Raw genomic sequence first — 18208 nt, forward strand, 5'->3', positions numbered from 1 at the left:
ATTTCTATCTGACCTTTTCCTCCAAAAATTTTTTATTTTGTAAATCAGATCATTCTAAATCATATGTCCTGGGGACATAGAGTATGCTACAGCTCTCAAACACAAGAACAAGATATAGATTTGGCTCCAAATGAATGGCAATTTTCATAAACCAAGTCTTTTTCAATCTCTTCTCCTCTTTGACCTGTTTGCTTTTTCTTGTGTCTTTTAGTTTAGGCCTCAAAGAATTAGGAATGGAGTGAGTGTGGTTGATAATTCTTTTTTTTTCTTCTTCCCTCTTATATTCCAGGAAATACTGAGATATTAGGATACATAAAATTAAATGGCATATAGCTCCATTTGTAACAAAAATTTAAATACTTAAAACTAAATTAAGTTTTCTAAAAATAACTTCATGGAATCTATTTGTTACTAATGTATGAATAGGAGATGTGATTATTGTAAGTAACTAATCTATCAAAAATTACTACCTGACTTATATCTACTTCCAATCCTAAGTAAAAGTTTAAAAGAATTTGGTTAGGAAAAAGAGGATACTTGAGGGGAAAAAAGTGGAAAATATGAGGGAACTCTTAGGGAAGAGGATCAATAAGCAGTCACCTATAGATTTGATAAGGTAATAGGAAAGTTTTAGTATGCATTATTTAAAACATGAGTTTTAATTTTAACTAAATTTAAATTACTTAAAACATAAATACTGGGCACTTACCAAATCTTGGTTCTTAACTTTCCTTTCTTCTATATTTATTAATAAATTATTTTTCTTGAAGAAATCATCTATTCCTCTGGCTTTATAAAATTTTATCTATATGGCAGTGACACCCAGTTTAAGGTGATTATCACCTTAAACAGGAGAAATCGGGGACTCAGACGAGTTAAGTGACCTGTTAGTATGGAGCTAGAAGCTGAACCCTCTCTTTCAACCTAGCTCCTCTTTCTACTCTGCCATGCAGAAGAAGCATAGAAATGGAAATATTTATGTCATATTAGGACAAAGATTAATAGCATGTATATAGATAGTGTAAGTAAGCAAGGAAAATTTGTGTTGGTGAGAAGGATTTCAGTTTCCATTTTACTGTGCCACCATAAGAATAAAAGCCTAGGAAGTTTGTACACAGTGAAAGAGCCTATTTCCAAAAATGCCCTATAAGCAGTATATGAAGAACTATTATGAGTTTATTTTACTTGTTAATTTGCATTCTTTATTGAAACACTTTGTCCTTTCAAATCTTTTCCTCAGAGAGACCCTTCGAGAAGTGCTCCATTTACTGAGAAGCACGGGTAACACCCAAGTAGAGTACATCATCCGGATCATGAAGAAATGGGCCAAGGAAAACAGAGTGCCTGTCTAAAGGAGCTCCAGAGTCCTTGGGAACAGTCACGGCTTTGACATAAACTTGGAAATCACTTTCCTCAAGTTTCATGTAGGATGCAGGGCTCTGTTTTATTGACCTTTCCTTCCTTGTTCTTCGAGCCTCCAGATCAGTGGCTGGCTTGCTTAGACCTAGCCTCCTGGCTGGACTAGGAGCCACAGTCTGTGTTGTGGCTCCTGTATGATCTGACTAGCAATAAGACTTTGGACTTGTCTGGTGCCTTTCTTCCAGAAATACTCAGAGTCCTCTTATACTGTAATTGACTGACTTTGAGGAGAATGGCATAACATTTTTTATATTAGCATTCCACAGCATTTTCTCCTGGCTGCAATAACAAATGCCTTTAATGCTCAAGAGTCACCGTCATTCTATCATCTTAATTTTAGCCATCCATGTACATTATCCCATTTTACTGGGGAATTCCATAGAGTTTTGTAATGCTTCTTTGAATCTTGGGAGAGCAGTGGTTATAAATAGCCATGTGATTCTAAGAATGGCAGTAAGATCCTTTATCAGACTGTCCAGTCATTAATAGATAATAGGCTTATGGGAATACTCTTTGAGTAATTGAATTCTTGATGATAACAACATGTTACAATGGAGTAACATGAGTATTGCAGTTGTTTAAAAAGTGAGTACTAGGAAAAAAGTCTCTGTGGTACATTTAAAGATATTCAGGAAACAAAGTGTACAAATCTCATTAGCCACTTCATTACATTTTAGGTAACAAAACGAATTAGGTTTTTTCTTCATGTATCTTCCTGAATAAAGATCAATTTTGAAGTTAAGGCTGCAAAGATTACATATATGCATTGTGGCCATTCATTAATGTAATGATAATAGACATGGATTGTGTGAGCCCTTTGAGGGACCTCCTAATGGCTGGATCCTCTGTCCTAAGTCGTGTGCTAGCCTCATGTTTCTGAGCTCTCACAACATGAACCTATTATACAATTGAGCATTTTGAGGCTCACAGCCTATTTTCAGAAGATAGACTTACATATTTTGACGTACTAGATTACCTTTGTTTCTACACCATATAATTTTTTCTATTAGTTTAAGGTAGCCAGTATTACAGGTGTAGAAAGTACAGAGCCATCGCTATCCAGCATGAGAACTGAAAAAAGTCGAAATTCCCTGAAGCACTAAAGACGGAAGAATTCCTGTAAGGCTGCCTCAGTTGTCCCACCCAGAGCCCCACCATCCACTGTGGCTGGAGAAGCTGTACACACAGCAGGAGTCAAGGCGGCTGAGGGGGAAGAACAGTGGGCACAGAGAGCCTTTGCCTTCTCGACAGTTGAAGGGGTGCTTTCGGCGCTCCTCGGGAAGACGGCCAGTTCCCCATCTTTTACCTTGGACCTGGGTCTGATCAGTGCAGAGCACACATCACAAGAAACTGGCCTGAATAAGTGAATTTTAGAAAACAAAATTACATCATTTTTCATATGCCAAAGTTTCTCTGTTTCCTTGCTATGTTGTTCCTACTTTTTCAATAATTGGTTCTCAGTGTCTAAGATACTAGGTGGGTCGGATCTGGGCAGAACCTGCTACAATTTTTAGAATCTTTCTTGTGATTCTTACTTACCTCATTTAAAATATTAGGAAACATAGTAGTGGAAAAAGACAGATGGAACTCCTTACTGGCTTTTGGCAATGGATTTGTCTTCCACTTAATAGCTATTATTTTCAAATTTCTTATACTTGAAAAGCTTTTCCATTGATGGTGATTTGCTTTTAAATGAGCTTTCACTGAACTTAACACTCTAGCTTCTCCCTGCCATTTTCCTGTCTTTTGAAAAACTACAGATAGTCCAAAAATGGTAATTCCCAGAATTTTAGACTAATTTTTTAAAAAGTTTTTAATCTATAGAATTGAGCCAAAAACCATAAAGACTAGTTTAAGAGAGATACCATTCAATTCTGCTATTAGGGATAGCTGCTTCTGAAACGTCTTGGCAGGGTCTCAAGACGGCAGAGTAGCATTGCGCGGCTGTTTGCCTTCTATGTGATGATATAGCAGAGAGGACGGCCCAGCCTTAGGACTGTAGTATGGTGTGGACAGTTTGTAGCATCAATGTACTATTTATAGTCTGTAGCAAATATTACTTGCAAGTGGAAAAAATTTTTAAATTATTTTTATACTTCAAAAGAATTATTATTATGTAATGTATTCAAATTAAACTTTATTATTTGGTTCTTCTTATGGTATTCTGGTGAGTGTGGTGAGTGTGGGTCTTGGATACGTCATGTGCCTTCTCCCCTTTCTTCCCTGATCCCAGAGTGAAGGGGAAAAGCAGTTTGGGGCTCCACAAGCTCCTCTTTATGAGAGAGGAAAGTAGATCTTCCCTAAGAAGCCCTGTCCGCTGGGGCTCGTGGTTCCTGCTCAGTCGTATTAGGTTTGGGTCTCATGGCTGAGTTACAGCCCATTCCGGAAGCTGTATGACCAGTGTATAGTACAACGCCTCACACATCGAAAGCTCTCACATATTTGTTGACTGAATAATTAAACATATAGTAACTGGTAGGGCAGGGGACTTGTGAGACCTGACCTCATATATTCTATTCATATATTCTAGTTCCTATCTAATAATTATTTTATTGTGTGCCAATCATACACTAGTTGCTAGGGAGGTGGAGATAAATAACCACAGTTCTGACCCTTAAGGAACTCAGTCTAACGGAAATATACACCACTAAACACAATAACGTATGATTGTTGTCATTAGGAACAAAGTATTGAGAGAGAAAAAAAGGCAGCAGAAATGTTTGTATCCGTGTAAATGGGACACCTCCTGCCTCATTTGAGAGAAGTAATCAAAATGGATCCTGAAACTCAACAGCTAGCAAGATACCCATGCGTCTGCCAGGTGTACAGCACATGCAACATACGTCCAATTACACGAAAGCCAGAGGATTGCCTTCCTCCTTTATGGCTTGGTACACTTAAAAAGCTGCAAGCTGGGGCTGGCCCCATGGCCGAGTGGTTAAGTTCACGTGCTCCACTTCAGCGGCCCAGGATTTCACTGGTTCAGATCCTGGGCGCGGACATGGCACCGCTCATCAGGCCATGCTGAGGCGGTGTCCCACATGCCACAACTAAAAGCACCCAAAACTCAAATATATACAACTATATACTGGGGGGATTTGGGGAGAGAAAGCAGGAGAAAAAAAAAAAAGATTGGCAACAGTTGTTAGTGCAGGTGCCAATCTTAAAAAAATAAAAGTTGCAAGCAAGTGGGTATTATATCCCAAAAGTTATACCTACTTTCTAATGGCAAAATGAATTAGTGATTTACTGGTATCTATATTTAGGACTGTCTTAATACGACTTGGATGAGTAGTCATCTCTCTTCTCCATTCTATAAAATACTTCTAAGGTTTATATGTATAAATTATGATAAGGTTCAAAAAGTATTCTGCCTATTTAGAGATGCTCTCGGAGAAGCAGAGCTACAGATCGCATGATGTGCCTGTAACCTCCCTTGACTCTGGACTGCAGGAGTCGGTGAAGAATGTAAGACAGCTCACAGTAGAGCACTGGGTTAATACAGTTAGCTGATGTGTGTGCATTGAGTGTGTAGTGTAGAGACAACTTTGCACTTTTATTGCATCAAAACCTTTTCTTTAAATAAAATCCAAATGCCAAATACAGCTAGGGACTGCCCTGGTGGTCGGGGCAAAGGGGAGGCCAGGAAGCAGACGCAGCAGGTTCCCTGCCCAGGCTGCTCCTCTCAGGGCAACGCAGTCTACAATCCTCAGCTGTGGGGGGAATAAGTTCCCTACTCCCTGAACCTCGGCTGAGAGGACAATGGGCAGCACGGAATTCAGCATCCAGAACATAAACTTTGGATGCATTTTATCTGATTTGATTCATCATATTTTTTTGTATATTCATTCATGTATTCATGTATTTATTTGGTCATTTACTAATATCCCCCTGTGTTCCAGAAAAGATTTGAGACAAATTAACAAAATAAATATAACAAAATATGAGTAGAGAGAAGGCGTTTAAGAGTAAAGGAGGGCCTGGCCCCGTGCCCGAGCGGTTAAGTTCCCAGTGTTTCGTTGGTTCGAATCTGGGCATGGACATGGCACTGCTCATCAAACCACGCTGAGGCAGCATCCCACATGCCACAACTAGAAGGACCCACAACGAAAAATATACAACTATGTACCGGGAGGCTTTGGGGAGAAAAAGGAAAAAATAAAATCTTTAAAAAGACTTCAAAACAAAATTTAAAAAAAAAAAGAGTAAAGGAAGCCAAGATGAAAGTCCATTTACATACCAGAATTGCTAACGGGGGGCCAGAAATTCACCTTCAAGCTTCCTACCAACCAAAGCAAAGGGTGAAACACAATGAGATACAAAATGCACGGTCCACCTGTGCGAATGAACTCCCTAAGGGGAAGAAAAAACTCGATTCTTAGCGATCTCTGATTGTTCGCGGAGTTCTGAAGTAGGTTTTCTGCACTATAACTTAGGTAAAACTCTACGCTCAACAAAAGTTTCAAGGGAATCTCATTGCTTCTCTAAACATGTACAGGTCTTTCCTGTTATGTATGGTTAAATAATCACACTTGCCCTTCTATTTTTGATTTCCTCTATAAACGTATAGTGATACTCTCCTTTGCCAGTTTCTGAGTAGCAGGTACTAATATGGTGGAGCTGAGACATGTTATTCAAGTTTTAAAAAGTACAAGTGTGTGTTAGGATGAAAATGTAGGTAACAGTGACCTAAAGAATAATTTCAAGGTACCGTAAAAGCAATGAAACGATAGGATAGCACAGCTTATACATTTACTGACGAAATTCACAGGGGAAAACATTGTGGGATAGGTTAACCAGAAAAGTCTACATGGGGGAAGTGAACCTTAAGCTAAAACTTGAAGTAAAATTTACGTAGAGAATAAGCAAACAATTATGTCAGATGATAGCATAAATGAAGCCATGAGTAATATTTACAGATGTTTAATCTTTAATAGTTTCTACCCTTTATCTATTTCCATAGAGAGGTTAATTTGTTATTTGAAAAACAGTATGGCCTTATTTGTAAACTTGTAGTTTCATACTATGACTCGACAATTTCACTCTTAGGTATATGCCCAAGGGATACTCCTGTACACGTACACCAGGAGATAGGTACAAGAATGGTCCTTGCAGCACCGTCTGTGGGAAAAACCTGGAAATAACCCAAATACCCATGGAAAGGAGAGTGGATAAATAAACTGTGGTAAAGTCACATTGGAATATTATACAAAATAAATGAACTACAGGCTGTTGCAACAAGATGAATGAATCTCAGCAATATATTGCTTACTGTAGTAACTTTTTATAAGGTGAAGACAACTCAAATATAAATATACAATCAAAAGGGAAGCAGGAAGATGAACAGAGAAGTCAGGATGGTGGTTACCAGCGGTGGGGGAAGGGCTGGGTGGAGGTGAGACCACACAGGTTGGTTATTGTTACGGTTCTACTTTCCATGTTGGGTGGTGAGCCACAGGAGTTTATGCCTTAAAAAAAACCTGTAAATAAATATACTATTAAAGATAAATTATCAAAAGTTAAAAGAGAAACAATGGTGAGCATATGTCTTGAACTAAAAATTACGACTAACCCAATCCTGTGTACCTGAGGTAAAAACAAAACAAAACATATAAACATATAACTAGAAGGAAATACTCCTAACTGTAAACAATGATTATCTTCAAATGATAGAATTAGGTAACTGTACTTCATATTCTTATTTTCTTTCTGTATTTTCCAATTTTTCCACAATGAGCATGTCACTTATATTATCAGGAAAAGACCATTAAAATAATTTTAAAATATTTTTTTTAAAACCAAAGAAGAGATCTTCAGTTTACACCTAACAAAATCAATAATTCCTTCATATCAACTAATACTCAGTCCTTATACAAATTTCCCCAATTGTCACCAACGTGGTTTACTGGAATTAGGATCCAAACTAAGTCCAGCATTGCATGCAGCTGTTATGGGCCTTACACTTATCTTTCTAATAGACACCCCCTCCCTACTTTTCCCCAAGCCATTGATTTGGGAGAAACTTGGGTTATTTGTGTTGTGGAATGTCCCGCATTCTGAATTTGGTAGATTGCTTCCTCATAGCATTGTTGAACTTGTTCCTATAGCACTCAAATTGCCTTTAAACTGATAGATCTAAAGACTGAGTAGATTCAAGTTTAAATCTTAGGCTTCTTAGGTGGTGTGTACTTCCTACTGGACAATGTCAGGGGATTTATAATGTCTGGTTCTCTCACTCTAGAAGAATTTTATTCTTCTCATTAGTACATCTGTATTACAAAAAAATTGCAGTCATTGTTGTATTTTTAATTTCATCAATAAGAAATTTGGGAAAATTTGGCTTCTCTCGTGATAAGGTAGCTATAATAGTCTCAACTTTGCCTCTTGGCCTGCAAAGCCTAAGATCTGGCTCTTTCCAGGAAAAGTCTGTTGACTCCTCTTCCAGAATGTTGCCATGTCTGCCTCCAGAGAAAGTCATGCAAGGTACAGTTGGAATACTTAAAAAGACTCATTGTTGGGACTTCACTGAGCTTCCACACTGTATGATTCTACTTATTTGAAGTATCTAAAGCAGTCAAATTCATTGCAGCAGAAAGTAAAACGGTGGTTACCAGAGGCTGGAGAGTGGGGGAAAAAGGGAGTTTAATGGGTATAGAGTTTTAGTTCTCCAAGATGCAAAAGTTCTGGAGACCTGTTTCATAATAAAGTGAAGATACTTAACACCACTGAACCGTACACTTAAAAATGATTACAATGGTAATTTTTTTTTTCTTTTTGAGGAAGATCAGCCCTGAGCTAACATCTGCTGCCAATCCTCTTCTTTTTGCTGAGGAATACTGGCCCTGAGCTAACATCTGTGCCCATCTTCCTCTGCTTTATTTGTGGGATGCCTACCACAGCATGGCGTGCTAAGCGGTGCCATGTCCGCACCCAGAATCTGAACCGGCGAACCCCAGGCTGCCAAAGCAGAGGGTGCACACTTAACTGCTGGGCCACCAGGCTGGCCCCTACAATGGTAAATTTTATGTTACGAGTTTTTTACCACAATAAAAAAAGTAAAGGGGGGGCTCCATGGCCTAGTAGTTAAGTTTGGTGTGCTCTGCTTTGGCGGCCCGGGTTCAGTTCCCAGGCATAGACCTACACCACTTGTTGGCAGCTGTGACGTGGTAGCAACCCACATACAAAACAGAAGACGACTGGCATGGATGTTAGCTCAGGCCAAATCTTCCTCAAGCAAAAAGGGGAAGATTGGCAATAGATGTTAACTCAGAGCAAATCTTCCTCAGCAAAAAAAAAAAGGGGGGGCTGTAAAAAGATATGCCACACAAATACTAATCATAAGAAAGCTGGGATGGCTATAGTCATAATCAGACAAAGCAGACTTCAGAGCAAAGAGCCCAGGGAAACCACTTGAATCGTTTGCCTTGTTTTTGAATTGGATCTTCCCAAGACATTCTGGTCTTAACTCAAATGTGCCCTACTCAGAGAGGACTGACCTAAGATTGGACTGTGGTCCTTTCTACCTGGTTTTGTTGATTCTGTTTGTCTCTGCTATTGCAATTAAGTTTTTCCTATTGTTTGACTCCAGAGGGCAACTGTCTTACCTTATTCCTAAATTCATTTTGGGGAAGGTGGGAGACGGAGTTGGTGAGAATCCTGCTGCCTGCCTCTTGGACTCAACACTAATGGAGAAGGCACTAAGGAGTGGGGTTGAATTGCCCCTTTCCTACAAGTGCTCTTCTCCAAGGTGCAAGGTTACCACACCTTGCGTTGAACAGTAATCTTCAACATGAGATTTGAGAGTTCATAAAATTATCAAAATTGTTGTGCAGATGTTTTAGATAGCAATTATTCATGAAAAAGTTATGACAAAAACAAAAACAGTGCCTGATCTTATAGTACTACACTTAGATAACACTGACTCAGATATCTTAGATAATTTCATATCTTAGACAAAGATATTCTGACTTTGCATTCAACAGGAATTGACTGTCATCTCTTCCCAGCCTCCTCAAAGGCCCTCACTACTCAGTAACAGTACTCAGGATTTTCCAAATTCGCAGTGAATACATAGGTAGACACGCTCTACCCCTAAAAAGTCCCCAAAGTAACAAAATTAATTTTTCCTCATCTATTCAGTTTCTAACTGCTAAGGTGGCTGTTCATTTCAAATTGGTGATCATAGCCACTTAGAGGATTGTGAAATCAATTTTGAGGGTCACAAGCAGCATTTTAAACAAATGAAATAGACTACAACAGAATTTGATTTAATAAAAGATATCAGAGGGCACCACACTAATCCTTATCCAAGGCAAGAGTCGGGGAGTGAGGGGTGATACACGCACTGGTGTCTCATTGGAATTCCAGGTTAATCTGCTGCACAGATAACATTGTACAGTCTAATTTTGTATTACCACAACTACCTGTCATTTATGAAGCAAAGTACAAGAGAATTTTATTTGCTGATAGAAAACCCAGAATTTTCTATTGAGTTCTGATGAGGAACTTTAAGTATGTTTTTGAGAAAGGGTGTGTCATCAAGTGTGTTGTGTATGTGTGTGTACTATAATTTATTAGTCAAATTAGTATAAATCGTTTCAAAGAAGTTGCTTTATTATTAGAAGAAAAAACATTGAAAAATACAGGTGCGTTTTCAAGTTTAGCGTTGGATGTGGAAGCGTAAATAGTGAAAATACTGAGAAAAATGTTTAATCAGAAAACATTGACTTTACGTCTCATTCTAAGAATAAAAATACAATGCATTTCCTCCTGGGGCCAGCCCGGTGGTGCACTGGTTAAGTTTGCACGTTCTGATTCTCGGCGGCCCGGGGTTTGCTGGTTCAGATCCCAGGTGTGGATGTGGCACTGCTTGGCACGCCATGCTGTGGTAGGTGTCCCACATACAAAGTAGAGGAAGATGGGCATGATGTTAGCTCAGGGCCAGTCTTCCTCAGCAAAAAAAGAGGAGGACTGGCAGTAGTTAGCTCAGAGCTAATCTTCCTCAAAAAAAAAAAGAAAGAAAAAAAAATATAATGCATTTCCTGCAAATGAAACCTCAGTACGTTCAAAATTAAAAGGACACTTGAAAATACAGCATGATCAACTTGTTAATAAGCCCATAAAATATATTCTTAAGGAGAAAGGTATAAAGTTATTGGCACAGTTTCTCAGTTGTTCCACAAATATGAATGAGAAAGACCATCTTTGTAATTAGTTGTGGCAAAAGAGAAATGGGTCATATTAAGTGCCAAAAAACTTCTTCATCCAATATTTATGGATATGGTGCATATGTTTTTGGTGGAAAAGCAGCTGATAAATTAAAAGCTATCCTTCTTAGCAATGGCACAATATTAACTCAATTACCACGGGACGTTTAGAAGAATCAATGATATTATGCAGTTATAGTCCAACTTGATAAGAGTACTAATACTACAAGTTGCATAACACTTTTATGCCAGATATGTAACAAAACAATTTTATAGAGGAGTTATTGTCTGTATAGAGAAAAATATTTTCAGAATTAGAAAATAGCATTTAGGTCAATAAAAATTAAACTATCTAATTTATAACAGAATTGCAAGTGATGGAACAACAAATATGATCAGGAAACATAGTTGAGATACAAAAATATTGTTAAAAACTACTAAAAACAGAAGGTAATCGGGAATATTAAATAAAAACAATTGTATATAAGATTCATTTGCTTTTCAAAACCTTAAATAATTGGATTCAACTTGATGTTCTATGAAGAGAATAAATTACTGTGGCTTGGTACTTCATTTACACAGACAAATGATTGCCATACATGAAATTTATCATTATGTTGGATTAAGATTACAGAAGAATTTATTGCTAAGAAGAAAGTGGATTCCCATTATCACTATTCACAACGCCCTTATATGTGAACTAGGATTTTTAATTTTGATCCTTTTAAGAATAAAGGAAAAGATCAGGCTCAATAGTAGACCAGATGTGCATGTAGCATTGCCCTCACACATTCTGGACTGGAATAAACCTATCAACAGGCAAGGACCTCCATGGCACTAAATAAAATCTTTACTAATTTGCTTCTGTGCTCTTTATGATAAGATTTGTTTCTACATTGTATTCTAAAATATGTTTATATGAACTTTGTTCTTTATTCCACACAATAAGTATTGTGAAGCTTGTATTTCAGATATATATATTTGTGTATACTGGGTTACAATGTCAAATCTATTTCTTACTGTGCATTGTGGTTCAAAAAGTTGGAAAAACACTCAATGCCTTAGAAGTTAGCAGAAGATAACGTTAGACGGGTAACACACCTGCAAAACGATTTGGCCTAGACCACCAATCTGCTGTTTGAACTAAGCTGTGGAGGATACTGAATATGAGTAAAAGTAAGGTATAGAATTTACTTTGTAGGTAAGGTGCTGCTAGGACAGAGAATGATATAATAAAAACCAGTCTTTCAGAAGCATTAATACAGCCCCATTGCAAGACTGGCAGGAATAGAGACTGCCAGCAGAAAGGTCACTTACGTGCTATTAAAACAATACAGAAATGAGATCCTAACGCGGAATCAGACTAGGAGCAATGGGAAAGAAGATAATGGAGGTAAAACAGAATGCTAAGGAAAAATAATAGCAATTTAGAGCTCGGAGAGACCTCCAGAACCATCGATTCCACCACCACCTTTATACAAATAGGGAAAGTAATAAGAGCAAAAAACTGAACCTACTCGGAATTTGTCTGACGTCACACTGACTCAAGGAGTCATCAATGGGTGTTAACACTGTTAATCCGGTTAATGGAATCAACAGAAGGTGCGGATTCCCTTCAGGATGTAGAGGCCAAGCCCTCAAAATTGCTTTCCATTGAACAGATTAAAATGGACAGTAATTCTCATCCTTTTAAAAGGAATTGCAGTTAGTTTATCAAGGTGTACCTACAATGCTGTCTCAATCAACGCTCCTCCCCCATCCCATGTGCGTCATTTAGCACTCAACTTTCAGACAATGCATCCCCTGAAATACTACCAAACCCTGTTGAGAAGTTTTCTGTGACTGATTTCAACAGCTAAGGTTTTCTGAACGAGCCCAGAACTGCTCATTTGCTTGTTCAATTTCCCAACTGCAGACGTTACTGAGCATTTTACGACGTGGCAGGGCGAGAGCAACAGGAGTCGGTCGAGGAAAGGGAGGCCTGTGGGAGTCAGTGTTGCGCTCCGCGGAGGGAAGCCGAGGGCGAGTCCGGCTGGAGTTAGCCATTTCCTTTCTTCCCCCGACACTTCGGGCTGTGGGGGCGCCGGGCCGGCAGGCACGGCGGCGGGCCGCGCGGCCATCTACCCTTTCACGGTATCTGCCTTGAATAACCAGCTGACAACCCCAACTCTTCAGGGCCGAAAGCCGGAGGCACGTGCCAGGCGGGACCCGGCGCCATGACTAGGTCAGTCCCGGGCACATCCCGACGCCCGCCCTTGAAGGAGACCCATGCGCGGCTCTGGTTTCCGGGTGCGAATAGTAAGCTTCTCGGGAAACCCCAGACCCCTCCCTTTTGGAAGGGCGCAGATGGCGTCTCCGTTTCCAAGGAAACCGGTTCTGCCATGACGTCACTTCCGGTGACCTGCCCGGACTCCAGACGGTTGGGAGGAAAACTGAGCCACAGCCACGACGGTGGACGCGAGCGTCTCCTGTCTGCGCATGCGCCCGCTCAGCGGCCTGCTTCTATTTATGTGGGGGATCCAACATGGCGGCTGCGGCGACCCTGGCGATGGCGGTGGAGCCCATCAGAACATAGTGGCGGGGCAGGGGGCACGGTCGGCACTCACGGTGGCGTCGGCGGAGACGGCTGAGGGTGGTGGAGGGAAGAAAAGCGACGGAGAGCAGAAGGAAGGGCGGGCAGGCAAACAACTCGGCGTAGAAGCGAGCGCCGGCTCGAGCGAAGGCAGAGGGCCAGAACAGTGGGGATGGCGGAGCCGCGCCGAGTAGCGTTTATTAGCCTGTCACCGGTGAGGCGGCGCGAGGCCGAGTACCCGGCGGCCGAACGCGAGCCCGAGTACCCTCGCGAGCCCCCCCGGCTGGAGCCGCAGCCGTACCGCGAGCCGGCCCGGGCGGAGCAGCCGGCCCCACGGGAGGCTGCCCCGCGGTCGGACGCGCAGCCCCCGCCGCGGGAGAAGCCGCTCCCCCAGCGCGAGGTCAGCCGCGCCGAGCCGCCCATGTCGCTGCAGCGCGAGCCCCCGCGGCCCGAGCCGCCGCCGCCGCCGCTCCCGCTCCCGCAGCTGCACTTGCAGCCGCCCCCACCGCGGGAGTCGGCTTCCCGGGCCGAGCCGCAGCCGAGGCCGCCGAGGGAGACGGTGCGCCTGGAGCTGGTGCTCAAGGATCCCACCGACGAGAGCTGCGTGGAGTTCAGTTACCCGGAGCTGCTGCTGTGCGGAGAACAACGGGTACAGAAGATTCCTTCCTCATCCCCTAGAGCCGGGGAGCCTCAGGACCCGACGGCCTTCCCCCGTGGTTTGCACTTTGCGACGCCCACCTTGCGCGTCTCGGGTCGCCGGAGAGGGTGGGCTGGACGGGGCAGGGGCCGAGCGGGTGGACGGGTGGTTGGTGCTGCTTTCCTCTGCCCCCAAGGGTTGGCCGAGGCTCCCACCCTGCTCCACCAGCCTCCCTCGTGCGCCAGCTCCAAACGCAGCTCCGAGCCGATTTTCCTGTGTACCTTTCGAAACCTCAGATTTTCCTCCTTTTCTCTGTTCCCCACACCAAATCTGGGGGCCCTGCAAGTTGCGTGGTTGAGTTTTCCTTGTGGAGCTCCTGCTGTCGTTCCAGTAGAAAGGAAGAGAAAACCTTGGGGGACACGCCCCCCAATCTGAAGCAGAGAGATTGTGTAACCTCTCCAGTATCATCCTCATCTTCATCACTGTGTTGCTTGGCATTGTGGCTGCTGAGATGTGCTTGCGAGCGCCGGGTATTTTTCTTAATCGAAGGGGATTTAAAAGTAATCTGAAATTTTTCGGACTAAGGATTCTACTTTAGGAATGAAGGAGAAGTGGGTTATCTGTTATTTTTCTCTCTCGTGTTGGTATTGGTGAACCTTTTAGCTTTGTTTTCTCTGGAGTTTGTTTATATTGTCATTGAATGAGAAGGTATCTCTCCTGTTATATTTGGCGCCTACCATCATATTCTTGAGTGCGTATCATTAGTTTATAGGTCCGAGTTGGAGGATTTTGCACTTGGCTATTGTCATTTTTGGAGAATAATGAAAAAGATCTTAGCTTTGAATTTTTAGAAACTTTATTGAAAATATGTAGGTATGCCTTTGATGGAACTAGTGAACACTGGAGATAGGAGAGAGGTTTGTTGGTAATTGTAATTTTTATTGTTGTGGGTTGGTGATCTTCAGAAGTAAACTGAAAAGGGAAATGATAGAGTAACAGTATTAAGGAAACAATTTCTCTCTTGTTTAGAGGTTATGCTCAGGTTTTGCTTTGGCACAGTCTAATGGACTTTAGAAGGCGCTTGTTTTGTTTTCATCCTCAACTATCTCTACGGTTGAAATGAATGACTCTAGTTTAAAAATGTATTAAACGATGTCACTAGATTTTGTTTATTTTATGGCCAACTAATCTTGTGATCATTATTTACGAATATGGTTATATTTGTCAGATCATTACTAAATGTTTGCAACCAAAATGTACTGTGAAGGGATCATTTAAGATCTCTACCCTTAACAGTTCATTTTGGTCATTTCCACGTAGTGTTTGGCCCTGTAGACTCACTTCAGTGCCCCTACTATTTATAAATGGGATGTCATTTTTTTTTCCCTGAAAGAACTTCGAAAATATTGGATTGGAGCGTTTTTCAAATAAATTGTATTTGATCTTCTAATCTAAGTAGGTTTGCAGTTTTACTCCCTAATTTATTTCATAAATTTCAGATAAAAAGCATCATATTTGGGTAAAAATACTTAATAGCTAACATTTACTGAGTTCTTACTATGTACTAGACACACTTCTGAGTTTGTACATGACTTACTGAGTTTAGTCCAGCAGAACTCCATGAGGCAGGAGCCATCATCCCTGCTTTACGAGTGAGGAGGCGCAGAGTGGTTATATGTGTTTTTAATAGAACTTCTTTCCATACTAGTACCAGTTCTTAGTAAAACAAAATTTCTTACACTTATATAGTTTATATTTAGAGGATCCTGCCAAAATAAACTAAAATTAGAATCATGGTAGAAATACAAAGACCTTTATTAAGACTCTTTATGCTGTAATATTCATGCATTGATAAATTAATAGTAGAAATATATCTGATAATTATAAAAAGGTTAATTTTGACACCTTATCTTGTTAACTTGATAATATCAGAACTGCTAATTTGATGAAGTAGGAGAAAGATGAATAATTCTGTTTAGTTTTTGTGTTTATATTACCAATTTAGGGGTTAATTAGTCCAATTTTCTCATTGTATTTTCAGCTGTATATCATTTGTCGTATCCCACCGAAAAAAATCCATTGTTTATTACAATGCATGTTTACAACAAAGATTTGCCAGCCAATGAACATGTTTATTACATAAGAAAGTGTAGAAAACACCTTTCTAAATAAAGTAGTTATAGATCCATGAAAGGAAATCCTAGGAAGAGAGAACATCAAAAAGCAAACTGTGGCTGTTAGAACTGATCTGGGACATGGCGATTCCCAAATTTGGTTTTTCTTCCCCTCAGAGGGAGTCTAATTATTTTGAGGGATGTTGTAATATTTTCAAAATAGTTTTAATTTTGAATTAATGTAACTGAACAACATACCGTGTAGTAGGGTACGAGTAGAAAAGGGAGAAAAAGAGATCTGGTAAAATTAAAGGAAAAAAAGGTTCTAAAATTTTGAAATAGCCATTTATCACTGAATAAGATTTTAGCTTCATACTGTTAAGTTGATGGGTGAAGGTATAAAAAAATCTGTTACGTGTAAATATCATCTGTATTGGGGTGCATTTAAATCATCCCCCCCAATAAATACTAAATGAACAGTAAAACCCCAATTAACCAAATGGAAAGTTTTTTCTACATTTTATTTTTATTAATGAGAAGAAGCACAATTAAATGAGCATATGTTGGCAAAATTTGAAAATCAAAACCCTCTTCCAGGTTGTCAGGACAGGGGCTGGCCCCGTGGTGCAGTGGTTAAGTTCACACGTTCTGCTTCGGCGGCCGGGGGTTCACCGGTTCGAATCCTGGGTGGGAACAAGGCACCGCTTCGCAGCCATGCTGTGGCAGGCGTCCCACCTATAAAGTGGAGGAAGATGCGCACAGATGTTAGCTCAGGGCCAGTCTTCCCCAGCAAAAAGAGGAGGATTAGCAGATGTTAGCTCCAGGTTAGTCTTCCTCAAAAAACAGAAAAAAACAACAGGTTGTCAGGACAGGGTAGCTAAACCCTTAACCTTGTTGCCTCTGAGAGGCTGGTTCAGGATGCTGACTAAGGTGTTGCAATCATGTATATCCTGCTAATTTGTTCATCACTTCTGGCTAAACGGAAATAGTACAATTTAGAAATAAGTTTTAGCGGTAATTGATATGCAAGAAATTCTTTTTTAATTCTTAGTAAATCAGAAAATTGGTTAACTGAAACATCCATTTGTGAACATGATTGATTGAACTTTTACTCTAAAAAGAAAAATAAATGATTATAGTGTTAATATGATTATACTGTTACAGAATTCTGTGGTATTCCATTGCTTGTCAAATTGCATGTTTTGGATAAGATATGTGAAAGATCTGAAAATGGTGTCAACGAGTCAGCCTCAAAGGACAAAATTATTAGGTCAGCTTTATGTGTGGATAATTGGTTATTTTGATATTTACTAATTTTCAGATCTTTTTTTCACCTGGAAAACATAGAGAAAGCTTACTTAGAACCTTGATTGGGGTAGAAGGTTATTTTTTAGCTGTGAAAGAAAAGTGAGTCAGTTTGCTTAAATGTATTGTTACAGAGTGTTGAGTAAACAAGACATTTACTTTTGATACCTCTATAAAGTCTGCGTAAAATATTTTAGAGTGGCATATAAGATGATTCTTACTAAAAATATGTGTCCATGCATTTATATTTGCACATATAAAAGAGATTAGACTAGTAAAAAGACCTGGTATTTGGACTTCACAGTGACATGAAGGAGCAGTTTATAATGGCGAGGCGTGTCACTTGCTCACTGTCCTTAACTTTAGCCTCAAGTTAAGGCTGTATACCCTGAACATACCTAGTATTTTTTATTTAATTATTAGTGCTTTCCTGCTAGTTTATTTCTTTTCAGTATTTTTGCTACAAACTGCAAGTATTTTCGCTACAAACAGCATTTCTTTCTAGCTACTTTTAATTTTTATTGATAACTCCTGTCAGGATAAAAGATCTATAAATTTATTGCTTGTTACAATAAATTTAATAATTTAAAAAATTGATTCTAAAATTAATTCCCTTAAGCTTTAAGGAGTTGCCCTTTATTCTAATGCCATAGATGTGATGAATTGTTTTGCATTCATTCTGTCTATATTTTTCTGTCATGTCTTTTAGATTGATCTTATCTCAGCCTTTGTATCCAGGATGAAGTGTCTCAGTTCCAAAGTGTGCATATCTTTGCCCCTTCTCTATTTTTTCTTGCCCTTCAGGGTCAGCCAAATCTGTATCCACTATTTCAGCTGTAGTATACTTTCATTTTTAATTACTTGAAGATGTTTAGTAAAAACATCTAGCCTTCCTTTTTTTTTTAAATTAACTTTCTAGTCAATTGTCTGTAATTAGAAAAAAATAGAACTCGTA

At 40.0% G+C, this 18208-nt stretch overlaps 2 protein-coding genes across 6 annotated transcripts in view; both read left to right on the forward strand.

Moving 5' to 3' along the window:
* Positions 1-3573, forward strand: part of IFT56 (intraflagellar transport 56) — a 47921-nt gene extending 44348 nt beyond the window's left edge. For both annotated transcript variants that reach the window (XM_046670792.1, XM_046670793.1), the window contains one exon: positions 1241-3573. In XM_046670792.1, the coding sequence (XP_046526748.1) occupies positions 1241-1352 (112 nt within the window). In that variant the 3' untranslated portion in view covers positions 1353-3573. The remainder of the gene's footprint in view (positions 1-1240) is intronic.
* Positions 3574-13096: 9523 nt separating this feature from the next.
* The window catches only part of UBN2 (ubinuclein 2), an 85998-nt gene continuing 80886 nt past the window's right edge, over positions 13097-18208 (forward strand). For all 4 annotated transcript variants that reach the window (XM_046668761.1, XM_046668758.1, XM_046668760.1 and 1 more), the window contains exon 1: positions 13097-13846. In XM_046668761.1, coding sequence (XP_046524717.1) covers positions 13370-13846 — 477 coding nt within the window. In that variant the 5' untranslated portion in view covers positions 13097-13369. The remainder of the gene's footprint in view (positions 13847-18208) is intronic.

Source organism: Equus quagga, chromosome 8 (genome assembly GCF_021613505.1).
Source record: "Equus quagga isolate Etosha38 chromosome 8, UCLA_HA_Equagga_1.0, whole genome shotgun sequence".
NCBI lineage: Eukaryota > Metazoa > Chordata > Mammalia > Perissodactyla > Equidae > Equus > Equus quagga.